Below are 19,417 nucleotides of genomic sequence, written 5' to 3' on the forward strand. Positions count from 1 at the left end.
TGTAGTTATTTGATATTCAGACTAGGCAAGCTGATTAGCTGTAGCTAGTTAGAATGTGACATTAATTGCCAGCTTTACCTGATATTGCCAGACATCGACACCATTTTTAAATAAAGATACAAAGTACTGCTATAACAAGTAATGGTATGGATATGTAACATTAATAGAAATGACTATATCCAGTACATTATGATAACAATAGCTGGCAGCAATATTCACTAATAGCCTCCAGTCAGCCTGGGTAATAACACATTAAAATCACAGCATGCCCAGATTACACAGGCAGCTGTGGATTATATTCTGCCAGCGGCTTGGTTGAGATTCTATCAGGAATATGAATGACAAAAATAACTCCTTTTTGCTCAGCATGAAAAAAACTTTAGTAATAATTTATATCTAATTGATAAAACTGAATCTATTTTCTGAGGATGAAATTGCAGGAAAAACTGACAGATGAAATATCTAGCTTTTTAATGTCGAACCATTATTATTTTAAAAAATTTCTTCCTTCTCATGAGTGAGACTCCTAGTCTAATAAGACAGAAAAGAAATAAACATAATAAAGACCAGTCTGCAAAGTTATTTTTTCATTCTAAAGGGGAATGTTCATTTAGTGAATTCCATACAGGACATTAGACCGTCACTGCCAAATTCTTGCTTTTTTAAGTAATAAGATTATCACTGATATTTGAGACCTTAAAATCAAGTTTCAATAACCGATCATCTTTACTACAAAAATGCCATTCAGGGAATACATGTTATCTGATGGCAGCATTCTAATATCTTTTCACCATGTGATATTTTGTTACATAAATAAATGATATTCTTTATAAATATATTAAATATATTTTACATAACTTATGTAAATAAAATGCTTATATGTGTATAGGTTATATATAAAATGCTTATATATGAGTATATAATATATATAAATATATAGTAGATTTATAAATATAAATTAAAATACATAAAATTCCTTAAAATTTAAAAAATAAACTATTTTTATTAGTTACAATTCAAAGTTGCTGAAACACATTTAAACCTTTTAAATTATAATGGTAATGATACAAAATCAGTAATTTAAAAAATCAAAAGGAAATAAAAATTAAAACAAATACTTGCCCTATGAGTTTTTTTAATGTAATATTAATTAGGTTAAATGATTTTTTAAAAAATCTATAATGTATTACTAATATCCTTTTTCATTGTTATTTTCTAAATTTCTGCTTGTTGATTAGACATTTGTTTTACTGTTAATTATATTAATATAAAGGTTTGAAAGGGAAAAAAACCCCAAAAGAAATGGCATTTATCTATATTAAGTTAACCCTGTCAGAATTTAGTATACAAAAGAGTACTATGGAAAATAGAATTGTAAATTCAAAATACATATAGAGAGATATCAGTTATTGTTCCTTAGATTGAAAGTCAAATAAGGTCATTATTATACTGCAATAGTGAAGTGAATTGAATATAGCTAGCAATTCTCTTTAGAATGATCTGATTTTATGGAAAGAAAGAAATTAATCAGGGAAGTCTCACTGATTTTACAGCTTTAAAGATACATGTAACTAAGGTCCTTACCTTGTTCAAACTTCGTGCAGCACTATCTTTTCCACCTGGGGTCAAGTTCCGGAGCTGTACATCTAAGAGGCCTACCAGCTGATCCATGGCCCGGACTGAGTAAGTGATATCTCCAGCATTCAAATGATTTCTTGTCTGTTCAGCCAGTTCTCTAGCAATGTTGGCAGCCGTCTCTCCAGATTTCAACTACAATTTTGAAAACAGAACAAAAAGGAAAGAGATCTTAAATAAGTAATTTTATTGGTTTCTTTGGACAATTGTTTTTGCATATGTTTTAATCATTGAGGCAAGAAAGTTATTAAACCCCATCTTTACTTGGTATACATTCCTTAAGTTTTCCTGCTAATCCATTATTTTCTTCAATACTTAACTTGAAATTCATGCCTTTAGGAAGCTCCTCTTGAGGAGTCTAACTTCTAGAAATTGTTCTTAGTTTACCCATCTGGTTTGCCCTATGACTTTTCCCTATGCATTTCTAAATTGGATGTTGACAGAGGCCAGTACAAATTTTCCATTATGCCTAGTTTAGCACTTGGTTCACAAAAAATAGTCACTGGCTGCTAAACTCTGTGAAAATTTAATTCCAAATAAAATCCCTGCTTTTCAAAGTGCTCTTCATCTTCTTACTGAGTAAGAGATTTTGTTCCCAATGTACTAGGTAGCAAACTATTGCTTAGTTTCTAGCACTTTCCTTTTCTGAAAGTACGTGCTGCTTTTTCAAGTATATTCTACAAGAATTTTTCAAATTGTCAACAATCCAAAGATGTTAAAAGAGATAGACTAATACCCTATGATTACTTGAGCAAATTTGATAGCTCTGGGTAATAAGAAGACAGGAATATATATTAGTTTATAAGGAAGGCCTGGGGAACTTAAAAAAAGAAAGTAAGTGTGATTTCCCAATTTATCATGTCCTTTATCATTTTTAAACTAATAGACTAAAATAAGATTATAAAACATTTACACAATACAGATATAGGTATGCAATGCAAAAATCATGAATGTCTCTTCTTTTGCCTCTATATATTCCCACTTCCCGGAGATTGTCAATGGTTTGGCACGTATCTTTCCTGACTTTAGCCTGCTCTATTACTACTTAAATATATAATAGTGTCGTTATTTAGAAAATTTTCTTTTCTTCTCTTTTTCTATTTTTAACACAGTCTAATACAGAACTTAGAATCCCGAACAGAAAGGTCCTCTCTTTGTAAGGCTATCTTCCTAATGGCTATCCAGAAAGATATAAGGGGCACAACAAAAACTCTTAGTCAAATAGGTTATCACTATCTACTCAGGGATGCTTAATAAATCCCTAGCGGTATTGAATGTTAAAGAAACATGAATAAATTGGAGAAATTGGAATAACTAAATTGTTAACAATCACATTCTCAAGTATATAGAAAAATCCTAATTCAAAAACGTAAAAATAGTTTAATAACAAAGTGTTGGCAAAGATTTGTAAAAATGTATATGACCATCATAAACTACTACTGAATGTGTATATTTGCATACTTCCTATGTAGAGTAAATTACTAGTGTCTATTAAACTCTGAAATGTGAAGACTGTATAAGACAGAGATTTGTCTTATCACTATCAACCATAAAAAAATAATCCCACTGTTATGAAAGAGATATGTTCAAAGATGTTCATTCTAGCTTGCTTATAAAACAAAATGGGTTATGACTGTGGAAAACTGCTCATGTATATAAATACTATGGAATATTAATCAACAGTTTAAAAGTATGAAGGAGAACAATATTGTTAACGTTAATCTTCAACATGTAATATTGAGTTAAAATAAATGCAAGTATAAAAATTATTTATATGCTAATATATATAGGCATGTTATTTGTGAAATATGAACACACAACTTGAGTAGCATATAAACATGTTACCTATGAAAAATAAATATTATATGTAAATATTTTATGTTTATATATATATGTGTATATGTTTAAACACATAGAACAAAATCTGAAACATGGAAATCAAAAAACAAATCCTTTTCTTCAATGTTTAAATTTTACAAGAAGAATATATTAATGTATTACAAGAAGAATATGTTAAAGTATTATTATATAGTTAATTGGTACTTTTTAGAAACCCTTAAAATAAAAAAACACTTGCACTAAATGTATTGAATTTGTAAATTATGGTCAGGACCTGAAAACCTGAGATACTTGTAAGACCAAATGGAATAGATTGTAAGGTTCAAGGATAAGTGTGTAACAAAGTCAATGTAGACCCACTGATGGATCATGAAAGTACTTTTAAGTGGTCACAAAGTGACGTAAATGTGATTATAATCCACACATTTAATCATTACATATAATTTAGGGCTACTTACTGGTAATCTAGTAAAGCAATTAATGATTTATAAAATTCAATATTCGTTAATTAAATTGATGAAATGCTAGTACTCATGAAGTATTCAAATTCAATATTCCATCAGTAAGTCTGAACACCTGATACAATTGCTTGGCAATGTTGCAAAACTCCTGTGCACATGAATATCCAGATAGCTGGAATTCCTATCATTTTCCAAAGGGATATTCTTTTAATCAATGCACCACTCATAGAGTCTTTTTTTTTTTTATAGAAAGGCAGACTGTCACATGCAGCACCTCATTTGGATATGTCTAGAGTCTTGGAAGCTTGACTACCCTATGTTCTCCTACAAATGGACCTTGAGAGCTTGATTTTAGGTTCTAGCAAGGGAGTGAACCTACTCATATACCCTTGACTGAAGAATGGTCCTCCTCTATTGGGAAAGGTCATCCTCTTCAACCAAGCGAGCAGCTTTGGAAGGGATGCACGTGGAGCGGTAAGGGTGGAAGGGGACACCCGCCTAGCCAGCCAGATCAGCCGAATCAACCCTGGAGATCAATGGGGTGACAGATGCCACATCCACCATTCATAGAGTCTTGCATTTGTTGTAGTTTCCCACCTACGCTATTCTTATAAAAATGAATCTATTTGTGGAATTACTATTGTTTTACTTTGTTAAGCATTATGCACTTGTATAATTGTTTTATTATCATTATTACTGTATTGTTTTCTTCTATGCCTTTATTACCACATAATATTTTTACTATGAGAAAATGTCAAGGCACATGGACCTCTGGAGTCTTTTGATTCACTTAAATGGGCGCTGTTGGAAAAAGGCTGAGATCTACTAAAGTAGATAATAGGCTTTCTTTCATACATCATCTTCAAAACTAAAGATGCAAGTACTGCCTTTCATTACAGCTATCAGGGAACATTATAACAAACAAAATTACTTATCAAACAGAAAAAAATAGGTATTTTCTTTTTCTGTGTGGTTGTACAAACATAGTTTTCAATTATTAATTATTATAACATTGGGGTAGGACATGATAAGATGAAAAAGGAGGTCTATGTAATTTCCTAATATAAAAATTTAAACTTTTTCTTTACGTACAGTAATGAAAAAGTTGAAAATGTAAATGACTAATAAGTCAAAATATTACTGCTCTCAACATAAAAGATAATGATGCTGCCTGTACATGTGTCAATAGCAGATAGTGTAGTGTTGTAAAACCGTGAGTCAAATATGAAAATCACTAGTGGATTATCTTAAAAATAGTAACTACATTTTAGCACTCAAGTGTTTATTTATGAAGAATAAATCTAATTAATCCCCCAAAAGAACTCTGGAACTCAATGTTCACCAACAAGAAAGTTGTAAGAAAAAAACTAAAGTACAAATAAGTTATAAAAATGTTTAGAATAAAAATGTGATAAGCATGTTTTTAAAGTAAAATAAGAACTAATATAACCAGTTATTCATTATGATCCTCTCTTCCTCTTAAAATTGAAGAAATCATAGTAAAATTCTTTCATTCATTCAACAATCATTTGGACACTTGGTATTTCCTAAGGAAATAAAGACAAATGTTATATGTGGCTCTTGCACTCAGGAATCTCACGTTCTACTAGTTGGTATTGCGGGGCAGGGTGCATAAAGGCAGGTAATACTAATTCAACAATGCAATTATAATAACAGAATGTATATGGGGTGTTATTGGAATATAGTACAGGGGTAATAAACACCTGGAAATTAGGTGGGAAAGCAACAGAAAGTAACAATAAGTTGAAAGTTAAAAGATAAGTTGAGGGTGACTTGGTAAGATAAAATTCTGGTGGGGACTGGTGGGGAGAGAGAGCCAAGAAGACGCTATATAAAAAGCGAAGTCTAAATAATCATGGTTTGGGAAGACAGGGTACTAAAGGCAGAAAAGAAAGAAAAAGCACATTTTTCTATCTTCAGAATTCAATTTGGGACCTACATAGCACAAATTGTGTGTCTGTATGTATTAAATATATATATATAGTTTTAAAAAATAGAATATCTCTATCTCTATTTATATTTTCAACAATTGTTCCTTCAGTCTAAATGTTCATTTGTTCTTTAACCAAAATTTGAATTTCTAATAGTATTATGCTAAAGTCTGGGGATAAAATGGTCCCCAATAACATGACTTTACGTACTAGTAAGGGAAGGGCTATCAATAAATTAACTGCACAAGAATTTGATTTCAGTTTTTTTGAGGGCAATACAGAATCCCAGTGCGGTAGAGTAGTTTAAAGGCATTTTAACCTGGTGTATGAAGTTAGGGAATAATTTAGGAAATACTTCTCTGAGAAAGAATGTGTAATCTGAGATGAAATAGAAAAGAGGGAATTAGCTTGGGATGAGGGCAGGAGCTTCCAGGCAGAGAGAGCAGCTTTTAGGAGAGGGGAGCAGGGAGTCTTAAGGGTGCTGCACAAAGGGCACTTGTGACTGGGGTTTAGGCAACTGGAGAGGTAAGCAAGGAGCAGATTGAGTAGTCCCACTTTGGAAGTCATGATGACGATTTTGGAAAATTGTGCTAAGAGTGATGTGAATGTACTAAAGAGTCTAAATAGGAGTGGGCTAATCAGTCTTATATTTGAAATCAAACTCAGTAGAATGGATTAGAGAGTTCAGGAGTGAATGAAAGGGGACCTGCTGTGAGGTCTTCTACTGCCACAGCAGTAGAAGAAGCTGTTGTGGATTAAGGGTAGTAGCAGTGAAGAAAAGTGACAACTGGCCTGATTTGGGAGAGATTTACAAGTACCCTGAGAGGCCTATTATCTGATTGGATGTGTGAGGGGAAGGAAAGGGAGGCACCAAGAGTCATCTCCAATTTTCTTGTTGTTAATGGCAGTGGTGCCATCAACCGGACTCTCTCATAGCCACTGTGACCTCAAGGTTCAAGCTCAGTTCAAAGGTTGCCTCATCAGACCAGGCCTTCACTAACCATATTCTTTCCAGGGGCATCCAGAAGCTACTCTTCTTTCTGATTGTCCTATTTATTTCTCTCACCACTGTTATTATTATCTTATTTCCATACAAAAATATACACATATCTTGAATCTGCCTCAAGTCTTCTGTGCAAAGAGGCAGGATTGAAATAGTTATTTCATATATTCTAGCTTAAAGACATCATTACAATGTCTATCTCTTAACATTTCTTTTATTCTGCTAAAGTTATTTCTCAGAAATAAGTACATGCACACTGAGAAATCTTATGAGTTTTGTGAGGATTAGTAAATTAGTGCCTGTATTGAAATGGTGGGATTATACCTAGGGCTTCAATAGGGGAGGGAAAACCCTGCAGCTGTAGTTAAGGATAATAATTATGACAGAGATGGATACTATTTGCATTTCAAATTTTGACACAAGGAAAAACAGTTTTCTTTGAAATAAGCTTTGACATTTTATGGGATTTACTATATCAAATATTAATCAGGTGTCAAAACAATTCATGAAGAAGTTACTCATATTGTTTAAGTACAAAGCTACTATTTCTTTGAAAGATCTGCCTATTTTTCTATAAATCTGAGTCAAGTAGGTATATAAACAATAAAATGCTTCTAGCTTACAACTGAATGTAGGCTAAATGAGCCTGAAGATGTGGAAATTCCACTAATCTCTGATCAAATTAACAAGCAATTTACTTTCATTCCACAGTAGATCTACAGACGTTAAAGAATGGAGTAATTAAGATCTGGATGACAGGATTCAACCAGTCTTCCAGAACAAATCACCGGCTTATTTTATACTGTAAAACAGCAACATCATTTCTAGATCTTCACATCCTTCTTTAGAAAATGCAGGAAGAATCTTACATTATCTCAAAAGCTGTCAGTAGTTTGTGTGCAAACAAACGAAAAGATATTTCAGTTTGCTAGAAATAAGAAGACTATGTCCCAGTAACAATTCAGGCATATCTTTTTCCTATAATAGTTGGACCAGGTAATGAAGTAGGAAGCAGACCTTACTTTACATGTAAATAAATACGGAATGTCTTCACAACTTTAATTCCACAATTTTCAATTGAAACAAGACAGGAGGGATTATAAAGTGCAATGAATTCTTTAAAGGTATGCAAAATAGAAAATATAAACTCCTTTTTGATAAGTTGAGTCCAAGCTAGAGGTCAGGCTGAAGCCAGAGACTATGATTTCAGCAAACAGTCATTAAGAAATGTGAGAAAACAGGATATTTTACCACATATGTTAGAGAAGGCAGAGCTCTAAACTAATTTGTTGGCTTCCAATATGACCAGAAACATATTTTTAAAACATTAATTTGAAGACATATGTACCTAATCTCACTATCTAGTTACTCTATCTTTGTATCCAATCATCTGTTTATCTTTGTACCTAACTTTCTGTCCACCCATTCATCCAACCACCCACGCACCCACCTACCAATCTCTCTCCCTCTCTGCCCCTACACTCCACCACTGCACTTTTTTGTACAACTTCTGCTTTTCCCCTTCTATACAAATTATTAAATCTCATGATTATGAAAGTATTCTGGCCAGTTTGTAACAAATTTCTTCTGCCTTTAAAGGCTTACATTTTCTCTAGTGAAATGTAATCTACTCTTTAATATCACTCAAAATGTAATCTATAATTTCACCAGTATGTAAGTGGCCTAAATTCATTTGTGAGTCATAAACCAACAAGATTCTTTGCTTGTTTTCTCCCTCCTGGCCTGACTGTAGGGGAAAAAAACATTACTCATTTCTTAATGAAAATGAAAATTTAAGGTTTGCTTTTTCCAACTAAAGTAAGCATCCGGACCCATTTATTTGTGTATACTTGCTGTCTACAGCGGTGCCTGACACACAGTGAGTGAATAGTACCAATAACAACATGAAAGATCCTCCCATGGGAAAGATGCAGTGACTGCGATCCAGGGTGGTCTTTCCTTTAAAGCCCTCAGGAATTCCCCACAGGCACTATAAAGCCATAAGAGACGGGCCTCATGTTCCAAGGTACGTTCACCCACAAACTTGCAGAGGGAAAACTGAATACACTGTTTAAATGAGAGAATCACCCCTTCTTTTCTTTTTTCATCTATGCTTTTATTGCGGGTAACAAGTGTTACTCTATTTTAAAAGTCTGAACCACAATGAGCAGAGGAGGGAAGGAACAAATCATTCCGGGTACCTATTTCACTTTTACTTTTTCACACTGGCATAACCAACAAACTAAAGAAAAGCGGGGAGGTCAGAACAGAGGAAGGAGAATGGAACAAGGGAAAGGAAGGAGGGAAGAGAGGGGCGGGCGGTGAAGAGAGAAAGAGAGGGGGATGGGAAAGGGAGGAGGGGTGAGAGAAGGGAAGCAAAAACTGTGAACTCTGCTGGTTACTTTCCATCTGCTAATTCAAGGAAGGCCTCTTCCCATCCTCCTGCATCCTTCTCTCTGCCCCGGGAGGTGGACTTACATGATGTTAGTAAGAGCACCCCCTCTTCTCTGGCTTTTGTTTGGGTTTGGCCAGCGGTGAGGCTGGGCAGGCGAGGAGGGTGGAAGAGGTGAGTGGGTGAGATCAGAGTATTTATTCCCCTAGATCTTTTCTGAAAAGTTGCCTGAGGCTAGGTTGTGTCTCTTGTCTATAGGTCATCTTTCCTCTCAAGGATACTCTGTTACCAATTTTCCGTCATTCCATTGATCTGGCAACCAGAGGCCTGGGGTTGGGAACAGCTCCATCCTTGTTACTAGCTCTGGGCTCCTCTCAATCCCTTGCAGTTCACCTCTGCTCCCACAAATGCCACTGTAAACAAACCCTCTTCAAAGGTTCCATCTGTTTGTTTTTGGGACTCAGGTACTGAGGGAGGAAATGAGCAAAGGGATGAATTCTGTGGAAGATGCTTTGGGAAGGAGGGAGAGAAAATAGGACTTCCCTGGTGGTGCAATGGTTAAGAATCTGTCTGTCAATGCAGGAGACATGGGTTCGAGCCCTGGTCTGGGAGGATCCCACATGTCACGGAGCAACTAAGCCTGCGAGCCACAACTACTGAAGCCCGTGTACCTAGAGCCCATGCTCAGCAACAAGAGAGAAGCCACTGCGATGGGAAGCCTGTGCACTGCAGCGAAAGGTAGCTCCCGCTTGCTGCAACTAGAGAAAGCCTGCGTGCAGCAATGAAGACCCAAAGCAGCCAAAAATCAATAAGTAAATAAATGTATTTAAAAAAAAAAAAAGAGAAAGAAAATAGGGACAAATAACTCTGTGGACAGTGCCTACAAATTCTCTCTCAGAAGCTTACGATGTGAATAGTTAAAAGTGTCGGAGTTTTGTGATAACCTGTTCAACTATCATTTATGTTTAATGAATAGCATAAATAGTTGGAGGTATAAGTAAAAGAGTGGAGAGAAGTGAAGAGAGACTAGGTAAGTGGGTGTGGGATATAAAGGCCATCATGATCTATTCACAGTGTAGCCAGTGTTGTGGCTAAATGTGACATGTTGATAAAGGTAGACCCAGCTAAACACCAGCTCCAGCACTGACCTGGCAATAGTTACATAAGCCAATTCACAGGGCTCAAAAACCTCCTGTTATACTTTTGACAATTCTATAAATTTATAAGTAATCAAGCTAAGGTATTATTATAAATTCCAACTCTCTAAATTGTATAATCTTAATATAATTATAATACAACATAATTTCACAGGTGCTACAGGATTACACAGAAATGCTCCAAAAGAACAGAACATACTTGCTATAAAACAAAAACATTCCATCCCTAAATCAAATGGGCAAGAGCTGTCTGCTCTTTGCAAGGAATTGTGCCTTTTGTCACAAGATTAGCAGGTCTGCAGAGGAAAGAAAAGAATTAAGCATCATTATCAGTTAAAGTCACCAGTAATTTCTGCAAGGAAATAGGCCAACGTATTCAGGAATGATCATGAAAACACTCAGCTTTCTAGGTGAATTATTACTGAATTAATATTAACCCCCCGGGCTTAGTATGTAGGGAATATTTTTTAAAAGTTGCTAATGTAAGGAGATATGCTACTGATCTTTTAATCTGATCACATCCAGGAAGAGTTACTTGCCCTGGGGTCTGAGCTACATTGTAATAAAATCAAAGGACATAAAAACTGTGGCAGGAACAGTACTGAAACTGGAGAAGCATCATTATGAATAGCAACAAGTATGGAGATGCACATGTAAGAGGGTAACTGGAGTCAATATAACCACCGTTCTTCCATGATTTAGGGTAAATAGATGGTTATGGCTCATCTGCTAAACAATCTACTGGGTAGATATTTATGGATTATTGTACAGTATATTATTGAGGCTAAGCCTGGTTAAAAACAAATAGAGAAAAGAGCAAATGGCACAGAGAGGCTTTTAGTAAGGCCATCATTTGTAATATTTCTCAGGAAAAATCTCTTTCAGAAATTCCTCAGCATAGCTGATGTAACATAGAAGGACTCTCCATTTTAAGAGTGCATAAATCCGCACAAATTGCTATAATAAGGATTCATCCCATAGCCCTTTTGGCATAAATGCACATCTGGTCTCTGTTTGCAATGAAATCAATTCAAAGCCCCACAGTGCATTAATAATAAAAATGTTCAACATATTGCAACCAAATAAGCCCTGCAAATTTGAGTCTGCAAGATTCTGTCACACGTGTATACTTTTAACACTGATAAATGATTAGGTTACAGAACATTTATCAAATGGATTAAGATTCCAAAGGTAGACTTCTTTTTTTTTTGTAATTATTATTTCCACAGGAAAATCCATATGTATATATGCTAGAAGCTTTTGCTTGCTTGATTTATAATACCTCTTGGACTTTTATATCTGTAGTTCACAATACCATAAAAATTTTATTAATAATAAAATTATTATAAGCAATACTGCCTGGCTTAGAGGAAGTACATGGATTTCCCCTTTAAGAACAACAAAATCCTAGAATTAGCTCATAGCATATTAGGCTTGTCATTAAATCTTAAATTAAAATAAAGTGGAGAATTTTTTCCACATTAATTAAAAAAATTATTGACTATTTTGTTTTCAGCAGTTATAATCAACAACAGAGGATCTAGATCTGGCAAAGCCTTCCTTGTCAGTGACACGATTTACCTTCTGTGTTATATGGCTGACCCAAGGAGAAGAACAGTTGCTAAGGTCTGGTCCTTGGGGATCCCAGATTCCATCAGGAGCCAGGCATAGATAAGTTGATACTCCTAAAATAATGAGAGAAATAGGTCTGCTTCAAATATTCAAACCATCTTTCTTATAATGACTTTATATCCATAATATGTTCAAATATGAGCAAAGGTAAGACTATGATCATTAAACTGAGGTAATGTCTATTAAAACACCATGTACAGTGCCTAGCAAGCAACTAGCATTAGAGAAACATAATACAACAAACACTCAATGTTTTTAAAGCATTTGCTGACAACTATACCAGGTACAGGGAATAGCTTCATGAATTAGATGAATGTGGTACCTGCCTCCATGGGGCTTACTGCTTGAGTTTTCAGAGGCAAGGTAGCGGTTGAGTCTTAAAGGAATCAGTTTGCAGGTTTTTCAGGAAAACAAGGTGGGTAAAGGCATTCCAGGCAAAGGAAAAGTGTGCTGTCTTTGGGAATCATCAAGTGTTTTGAATTGAGGTCTACTGGGTAGGGAAGTTGTATTTAATGGAGTTGGAAAGGCTGGCAGAGCCAGATCATAAATGCCCTTGTCTGTCATCTGTAGGTGCTGGAAAATCAATGAAGACCATTACACAGAGGAGACAAATGGGCTGATTTAGGCTGTAGAAAGATAACTGTGGCAGCAGCATGGAGGATGAATTTCAGGGAGTGATACGGAAGTTGTGAGGAAGCTATTGCAATAATTCAGGTGAGAAAAGACTGTGTGGGCCTTGAACAGGGGCACAGCAGAGGGGACAGAGAAAGGGTAAAAAGAAGACTGCAGAGTAAGCACAGTCACCTGGGAGGGAGGGCTTCAGAAGGTTTCCTGTAAATCTCTTTCTCAATTTTCACAGAACAAGAATGACATATTTCTGTACTGCTTTGCAGTTTGCAAACTGCTTTCAAATACAGTATTTCACTAACGTCTACAACAAACATCTGAAGAAAGGGGGGCTGTTATTATTTCTCTTTTAGAGATAAAGGAACTGAGGTCCAGAACTAAGGGGACAGTGCCAAGAGAAAAGTTCCAAATGTTTTCTGATTCCAATACCGCAGAAAACTTTGGAACTAAATATTGTGCCCCTTCATAAAGGGAAGGAAGATCTCAGAATATTTTTAAACACTTTGATGAAAACAAATTAAATGTGCACTTTTATATATCTTCTTATCTTCCCACCACTTCATATACCATGGAATTCAGAAGGACATTTCCACATTGAAACTTTGTTAAGACAAACCTATTAAAGTAACCAAATCAATAACACCCAAAATCACAGCCCCTAACAATGTTAGTCTAGTGACATCTATTATGCATTTGTTTTATTTACACATTTTATGCAATAATGCAAATTTTATGCAGGGTGTCAAGTATTAGTTTTATGAAGATCAATATCTGTAACAGTAAGAAATCAAACTATTTCTGGCTTAAAATGGTAAATAATAATATGGTTACCATTTGGTGATATTATGAATCACATCAGCGAAAAGAAAAAGGTGTGGGGACAGAGAGCTATCTAGTTCTTGACTACCTCCTAGAGAAAACAACGCAGGACTGATCTCTCTAGTGGATGTTGTGTAAGAGGAGGTTGGCTCCTGCCAGCATCATCCCTGACAATGTCAAGAGGCTCCAACTATTAAAGAACAACTACGATGACTGGTAATAAAGGATAGTCAAATCTTCTCTTTTGTTAAATGTTAGGTAGTTTCAATGATCATCTAATACAGAAGTCCTCGATCTAGTTTTCTGCAATAAACATTTGACAATTGGTGACAAGCATGAGAACTAGCTCCCACCAATCCAGTGATTCACTCTGGGCTGTTGCATAGGTGAGCTGGCTCTTTGGAGTAGCTGGGACATCCATAGCTTAATTGTAATTTGACCTCACAGCATGGGTGAAAACTATTTATCTCACAGGTATGCCCACCAAATTCTCACCTGTGACTTCTTCAGGTTGCATTCTCAAACTCTGAAAATACTTGGCTGTAAATTGTAATTTAGCTGAGTCCAGAATTTAATCAAATGTTAAGTAACAAAAGTACGTTGTGACCAAAAAAAAAATAACTAGGAAAGCAAGCCAAAGTAACAATACACTTTTAGCTCAGCTTTGTAGGACAGACTTACCTATAGTTCCTGCAGGGCACGGCTGCTTTGCCATCTGTCCTTGACGGGTCTTAAACCACATGATTTCTCGAGCTTCCACAGCCTCACAGCTCTCTTCTAGAGCTGGGATTTGGGATGATCCTGACGGAAGGTGTGTGGTAATGTCGTCAAGTACCTCAACTGCTGGAGATGGTGTGCTGGTATTCCGGTTTCTTCTTCCTGACACTGATGGGGTGGTACTCCTGCCTGGGCTCCAAGTTGTGGTCCGAAGGGTGGTACTGGTGGTGGTGCTTCCCGTGCCAAGAGGTCCTGCTGTAGAGATATCTGAAATAAAATTCAGAAGAAAACGCCTACATTGCTTGTTCACAGTAAGACCTAAAAATGTCCTAATACTTCAGAAGTCATTTTTATTTGACAATTCAAGGAGCCTTAAACATGGGAAAAATAAGCCAATAACAAAATATCAGAGTGCTACTTGAATATCAAGACAGCCATTTGACTAATGTTAAATGTAGGCTTGTTTGTAGTTTTTCTCAACTTCAATTACAGAAAACAAAGTTACAGCACAATTCAACTCTTCAGTAGGCTTTAAGAAGCTTCAGGCCTTTTGGACAATTAGGGAATTAAAACATTTAAAGCCCTCCCCTTAGAATCTTCAAATTCGGTATAGGAAGGGAGAGAGCTATATACAATATTTTTTCCACATTAACTATAACATGAATTTCTAAAGATGTAGCAAAAAAAAAAAAAAATCAGAAATTAAAGTGCTCACAAGCTAAAAGGTAAAGAGCAATTCTGAGTATAATATCCTTAACACGAATTAGAGTAGTGTGATTTACTCTGATGCTCTTAAAACAGACCCATTGTAACAAAACTTTCAAACTTCACATTAGTAATTTCCAATTAGTGTTCATAAATTATTTTCTAACTAGATTTTTAAAGTGGCATTTTCCCAATGTATTCCAAGTTCCAGATAAAAGTGGTTAGGTTCCTTGATCAGATATTAACAGGTTATTAAATCTATAATGTATACAAAGGAATGTCTTAATGATACTATAGAAATAATCACTGCAGAGAATTATCTTTCTGGTAAAATATATTCAGATTCCCAAGATAGGAGTGCAAGCGGATACCAGGCCTCCACATACATACACTGCTTTCCTAACTGTAAGATTAGAAACTACTCTTAACCTCACTTACTGGCAATAAACAGTGGGGGAACTGGCTCTGGTCAGATTCAAAGTAGCACAGGTTTAAGAAACTGAAGGGAGAACTGTGATGAGCCTCCTGTTGTTTGTCATTCATGGTCTGCTTTACCATGTCATCAATTAGACTCTGCTGCCCCAGAAGAGATGCCAAATCCATCACAGTGTATTTGGTGCATAAAACAGAATAGAAATGGCAGGGGGAGGGTCTATGATTTTTCAAACACTTATTTATTTATTTTTTTAACATCTTTATTGGAGTATAATTGCTTTACAATGGTGTGTTAGTTTCTGCTTTATAACAAAGTGAATCAGCTTTACATATGCATATATCCCCATATCTCCTCCCTCTTGCATCTCCCTCCTACCCTCCCTCTCCTACCCCTCTAGGTGGTCACAAAGCACCAAGCTGATCTCCCTGTGCTACGTGGCTGCTTCCTACTAGCTGTCTATTTTATATTTGGTAGTGTATTTATGTCCATGCCACTCTCTCACTTTGTCTCAGCTTCCCCTTCCCATGTCCTCAAGTCCATTCTCTATGTTTGTGTCTTTATTCCTGTCCTGCCCCTAGGTTCATCAGAACTATTTTAAACACTTATTTAATCATTGAAATTGTAGCATTTTCTGAAATGATACTATTTGCTATTTTGTCTTCTTGCTTGTTCTTCTGTTTCCTCTCCCCTCTTTCCTCCATTTTCTCTCACGTTCCCTCTCCACGTGAATGGTAATGTTCATAACTACATTTACTCAAAGTTCATACAAGAAACCAGAGTATCCTTCTTTCCCCTTCTTTTTTCTGTATACACCATATCCCCCAAATTGCCAAGTCTGGCAGATTCCATCTAATTTAAAAAATTTCTTGGAGACCTTCAAGATGGCAGAAGAGTAAGACGTGGAGGTCACCTTCCTCCCCACAAATACATCAGAAATACATCTACATGTGGAACAACTCCTACAGAACACCTACTAAAGGCTGGCAGAAGACCTCAGACTTCCCAAAAGGCAAGAAACTCCCCACATACCTGGGTAGGGCAAAAGAAAAAAGAAAAAACAGAGACAAAAGAATAAGGACGGGACCTGCACCTCTGGGAGGGAACTGGGAAGGAGGAAAAGTTTCCACACACTACGAAGCCCCTTCACTGGCGGAGACGGGGGGGTGGAGAGGGGGAAAGCTTCGAAGCCATGGAGGAGAGCACAGCAACAGTGGTGCAGAGGGCAAAGCGGAGAGATTCCCACAGAGACGATGGGTGCTGACAAGCACTCACCAGCCTGAGAGGCTTGTCTGCTCACCTGCCCAGACAAGGGGGGGCTGGGAGGTGAGGCTTGGGCTTCGGAGGTCAGATCCCAGGGAGAGGACTGGGGTTGGCTGCGTGAACACAGCCTGAAGGGGGCTAGTGCACCACAGCTAGCCAGGAGGGAATCAGGAAAAATTCTGGAAGTGCCTAAGAGGCAAGAGACCATTGTTTCAGGGTGCACGAGGAGAGGGGATTCAGAGCACCGCATAAACGAGCTCCAGAGACAGGCGCGAGCTGCGGCTATCAGTGCAGACACCAGAGACAGGCATGAAAGGCTAAGGCTGTTGCTGCAGCCGCCAAGAAGCCTGTGTGCAATCACAGGTCACTATCCACACCTCCCCTTCCAGGAGCCTGTGCAGCCTGCCACTGCCAGGGTCCCGTGATCCAGGGACAACTTCCCTGGTAGAACGCACGGCGTGCCACAGGCTGTAGCAATGTCAGGCCGGCCTCTGTCGCCACAGGCTAGCCCCGCACTCCATACCTCTCCCTCCCCCCGGCCTGAGTGAGCCAGAGCCCCCTAATCAGCTGCTCCTTTAACGCCGTCCTGTCTGAGCGAAGAACAGATGCCCTCAGGGGACCTACATGCAAAGGCGAGGCCAAATTCAAAGCTGAACCCCAGGAGCTGTGCGAACAAAGAAGAGAAAGGGATATTTCTCCCAGCAGCCTCAGGAGCAGTGGATTAAATCTCCACAATCAACTTGATGTACTCCGCATCACTGGAATAGCTGAATAGACAATGAATCATCCCAAAATTGAGGTGGTGGACTTTCGGAGCAAACGTAGACATGGGATTTGCTTTCTGCATCTAATTTGTTTCAGGTCTAACATTTATCTTAGTTTAGTACTTAGAGCTTATTATCATTGGTAGATTTGTTTATTGATTTGGCTGCTCTCTTCCTTTTTTATATATATATAAAAATTTTTTTCCTTTTTCTCTTTCTTGTGAGTGCGTATGTGTATGCTTATTTGTGTGATTTTGTCTGTATAGCTTTGCTTTTACCATTTGTCTTAGGGTTTTGTCTGTTCGTTTTTTTTTTTTTTTAATATTGTTTTTAGTGCTTGTTATCATTGGTGGATTTGTTTTCTGATTTCGTTGCTCTCTTCTTTCTTTCTTATTTTTTTATTACACTTTAATTTTTATATGTTTAATAATTAAAAAATTTTTTTAATTTTAATAACTTTCTTTTCTTTCTTTCTCTCTCTCCCTCTGTCTCTCTCTCTCCCTCCCTTTTCTTCTCATCTGTGTGGCTGACACGGTCTTCATGCTCCGGCCAGGTGTCAGGCCTGTGCCTCTGAGGTGGGTCTAAAAGAGACCTCCCGGCTCCACATGACATCAAACAACAAAAGCTCTCCCAGAGATCTCCATCTTAATACTAAGACCCAGCTCCACTCAACGACCAGCAAACTCCACTGCTGGACACCCTATGCCAAACAACTAGCAACACAGGCACACAACCCCACCCATTAGCAGAGAGGCTGCCTAAAATATAAAAAGGTCACAGACACCCCAAAACACACCACCGGACATGGTCCTGCCCACAGGAAAGAAAAGATCCAGTCTCATCCACAGAACACAGGCCCCAGTCCTCTCCACAAGGAAGCCTAGATAACCCACTGAACCAACCTTAGCCACTGGGGGCAGACACCAAAAACAACGGGAAATACGAACCTCCAGCCTGCAAAAAAGAGACCCCAAACACAGTAAGTTAAGCAAAACGAGAAGACAGAGAAATATGCAGCAGATGAAGGAGCAAGGTAAAAACCCACCAGACCAAACAAATGAAGAGGAAATAGGCACTCTATCTGAAATAGAATTCAGAATAATGATAGTAAAGATGATCCAAAATCTTGGACATACAATGGAGAAAATACAAGAAAAATTTAACAAGGACCTAGAAGAACTAAACAGTAAACAAACAATGATGAACAACACAATAAATGAAATTAAAAATTCTCTAGAGGGAGTCAATAGCAGAATAACTGAGGCAGAAGAACAGATAAGTGACCTCAAAGATAAAATAGTAGAAATAACGACCACAGAGCAGAATAAAGAAAAAAGAATGGAAAGAATTGAGGACAGTCTCAGAGACCTCTGGGACAACATTAAATGCACCAACATTCGAATTATAGGGGTCCCAGAAGAAGAAGAGAAAAAGAAAGGGATTGAGAAAATATTTGAAGAGATTATAGTTGAAAACTCCCTAATATGGGAAAGGAAATAGGCAATCAAGTCCAGGAAGCACAGAGAGTCCCATACAGGATAAATCCAAGGAGAAACATGCCAAGACACATATTAATCAAACTATCAAAAATTAAATACAAAGAAAAAATATTTAAAGCACTTTACAAGCCAGAAGGGAGTAGCGGGACATATTTAAAGTGATGAAAGGGAAAAAACTACAACCAAGATTACTGTACCCAGCAAAGATCTCATTCAGATTCGACGGAGAAATTAAAAGTTTTACAGACAAGCAAAAGCTAAGAGAATTAAGCACCACCAAAGCAGCTTCACAACAAATGCTAAAGGAACTTCTCTAGGCAGGAAACACAAGAGAAGGGAAAGACCTACAATAACAAACCCAAAACAATTAAGAAAATGGTAATAGGAAACATACATATAGATAATTACCTTAAATGTAAATGGATTAACTGCTCCAACCAAAAGACATAGACTAGCTGAATGGATACAAGAACAAGACCCATATATGTGCTGTCTACAAGAGACCCACTTCAGACCTAG

The 19,417-nt window shown here is 37.0% G+C and overlaps 1 protein-coding gene across 16 annotated transcripts in view; it reads right to left on the reverse strand.

Annotated features, from left to right (window-relative positions):
* Positions 1-19,417, reverse strand: part of ADGRL3 (adhesion G protein-coupled receptor L3) — an 859,984-nt gene that overhangs the window by 155,500 nt on the left and 685,067 nt on the right. For 9 of the 16 annotated variants that reach the window (XM_082463707.1, XM_082463717.1, XM_082463715.1 and 6 more), the window contains 3 exons: positions 14,199-14,501; positions 12,021-12,124; positions 1,585-1,770 (listed from right to left, as the gene is read on the reverse strand). In XM_082463707.1, coding sequence (XP_082319833.1) covers positions 1,585-1,770; positions 12,021-12,124; positions 14,199-14,501 — 593 coding nt within the window. The remainder of the gene's footprint in view (positions 1-1,584; positions 1,771-12,020; positions 12,125-14,198; positions 14,502-19,417) is intronic. The other 7 variants (XM_082463718.1, XM_082463716.1, XM_082463709.1 and 4 more) reach the window with 1 other exon arrangement.

The sequence above is a fragment of the Balaenoptera physalus genome (assembly GCF_965194825.1).
Source record: "Balaenoptera physalus genome assembly, chromosome: 5".
NCBI lineage: Eukaryota > Metazoa > Chordata > Mammalia > Artiodactyla > Balaenopteridae > Balaenoptera > Balaenoptera physalus.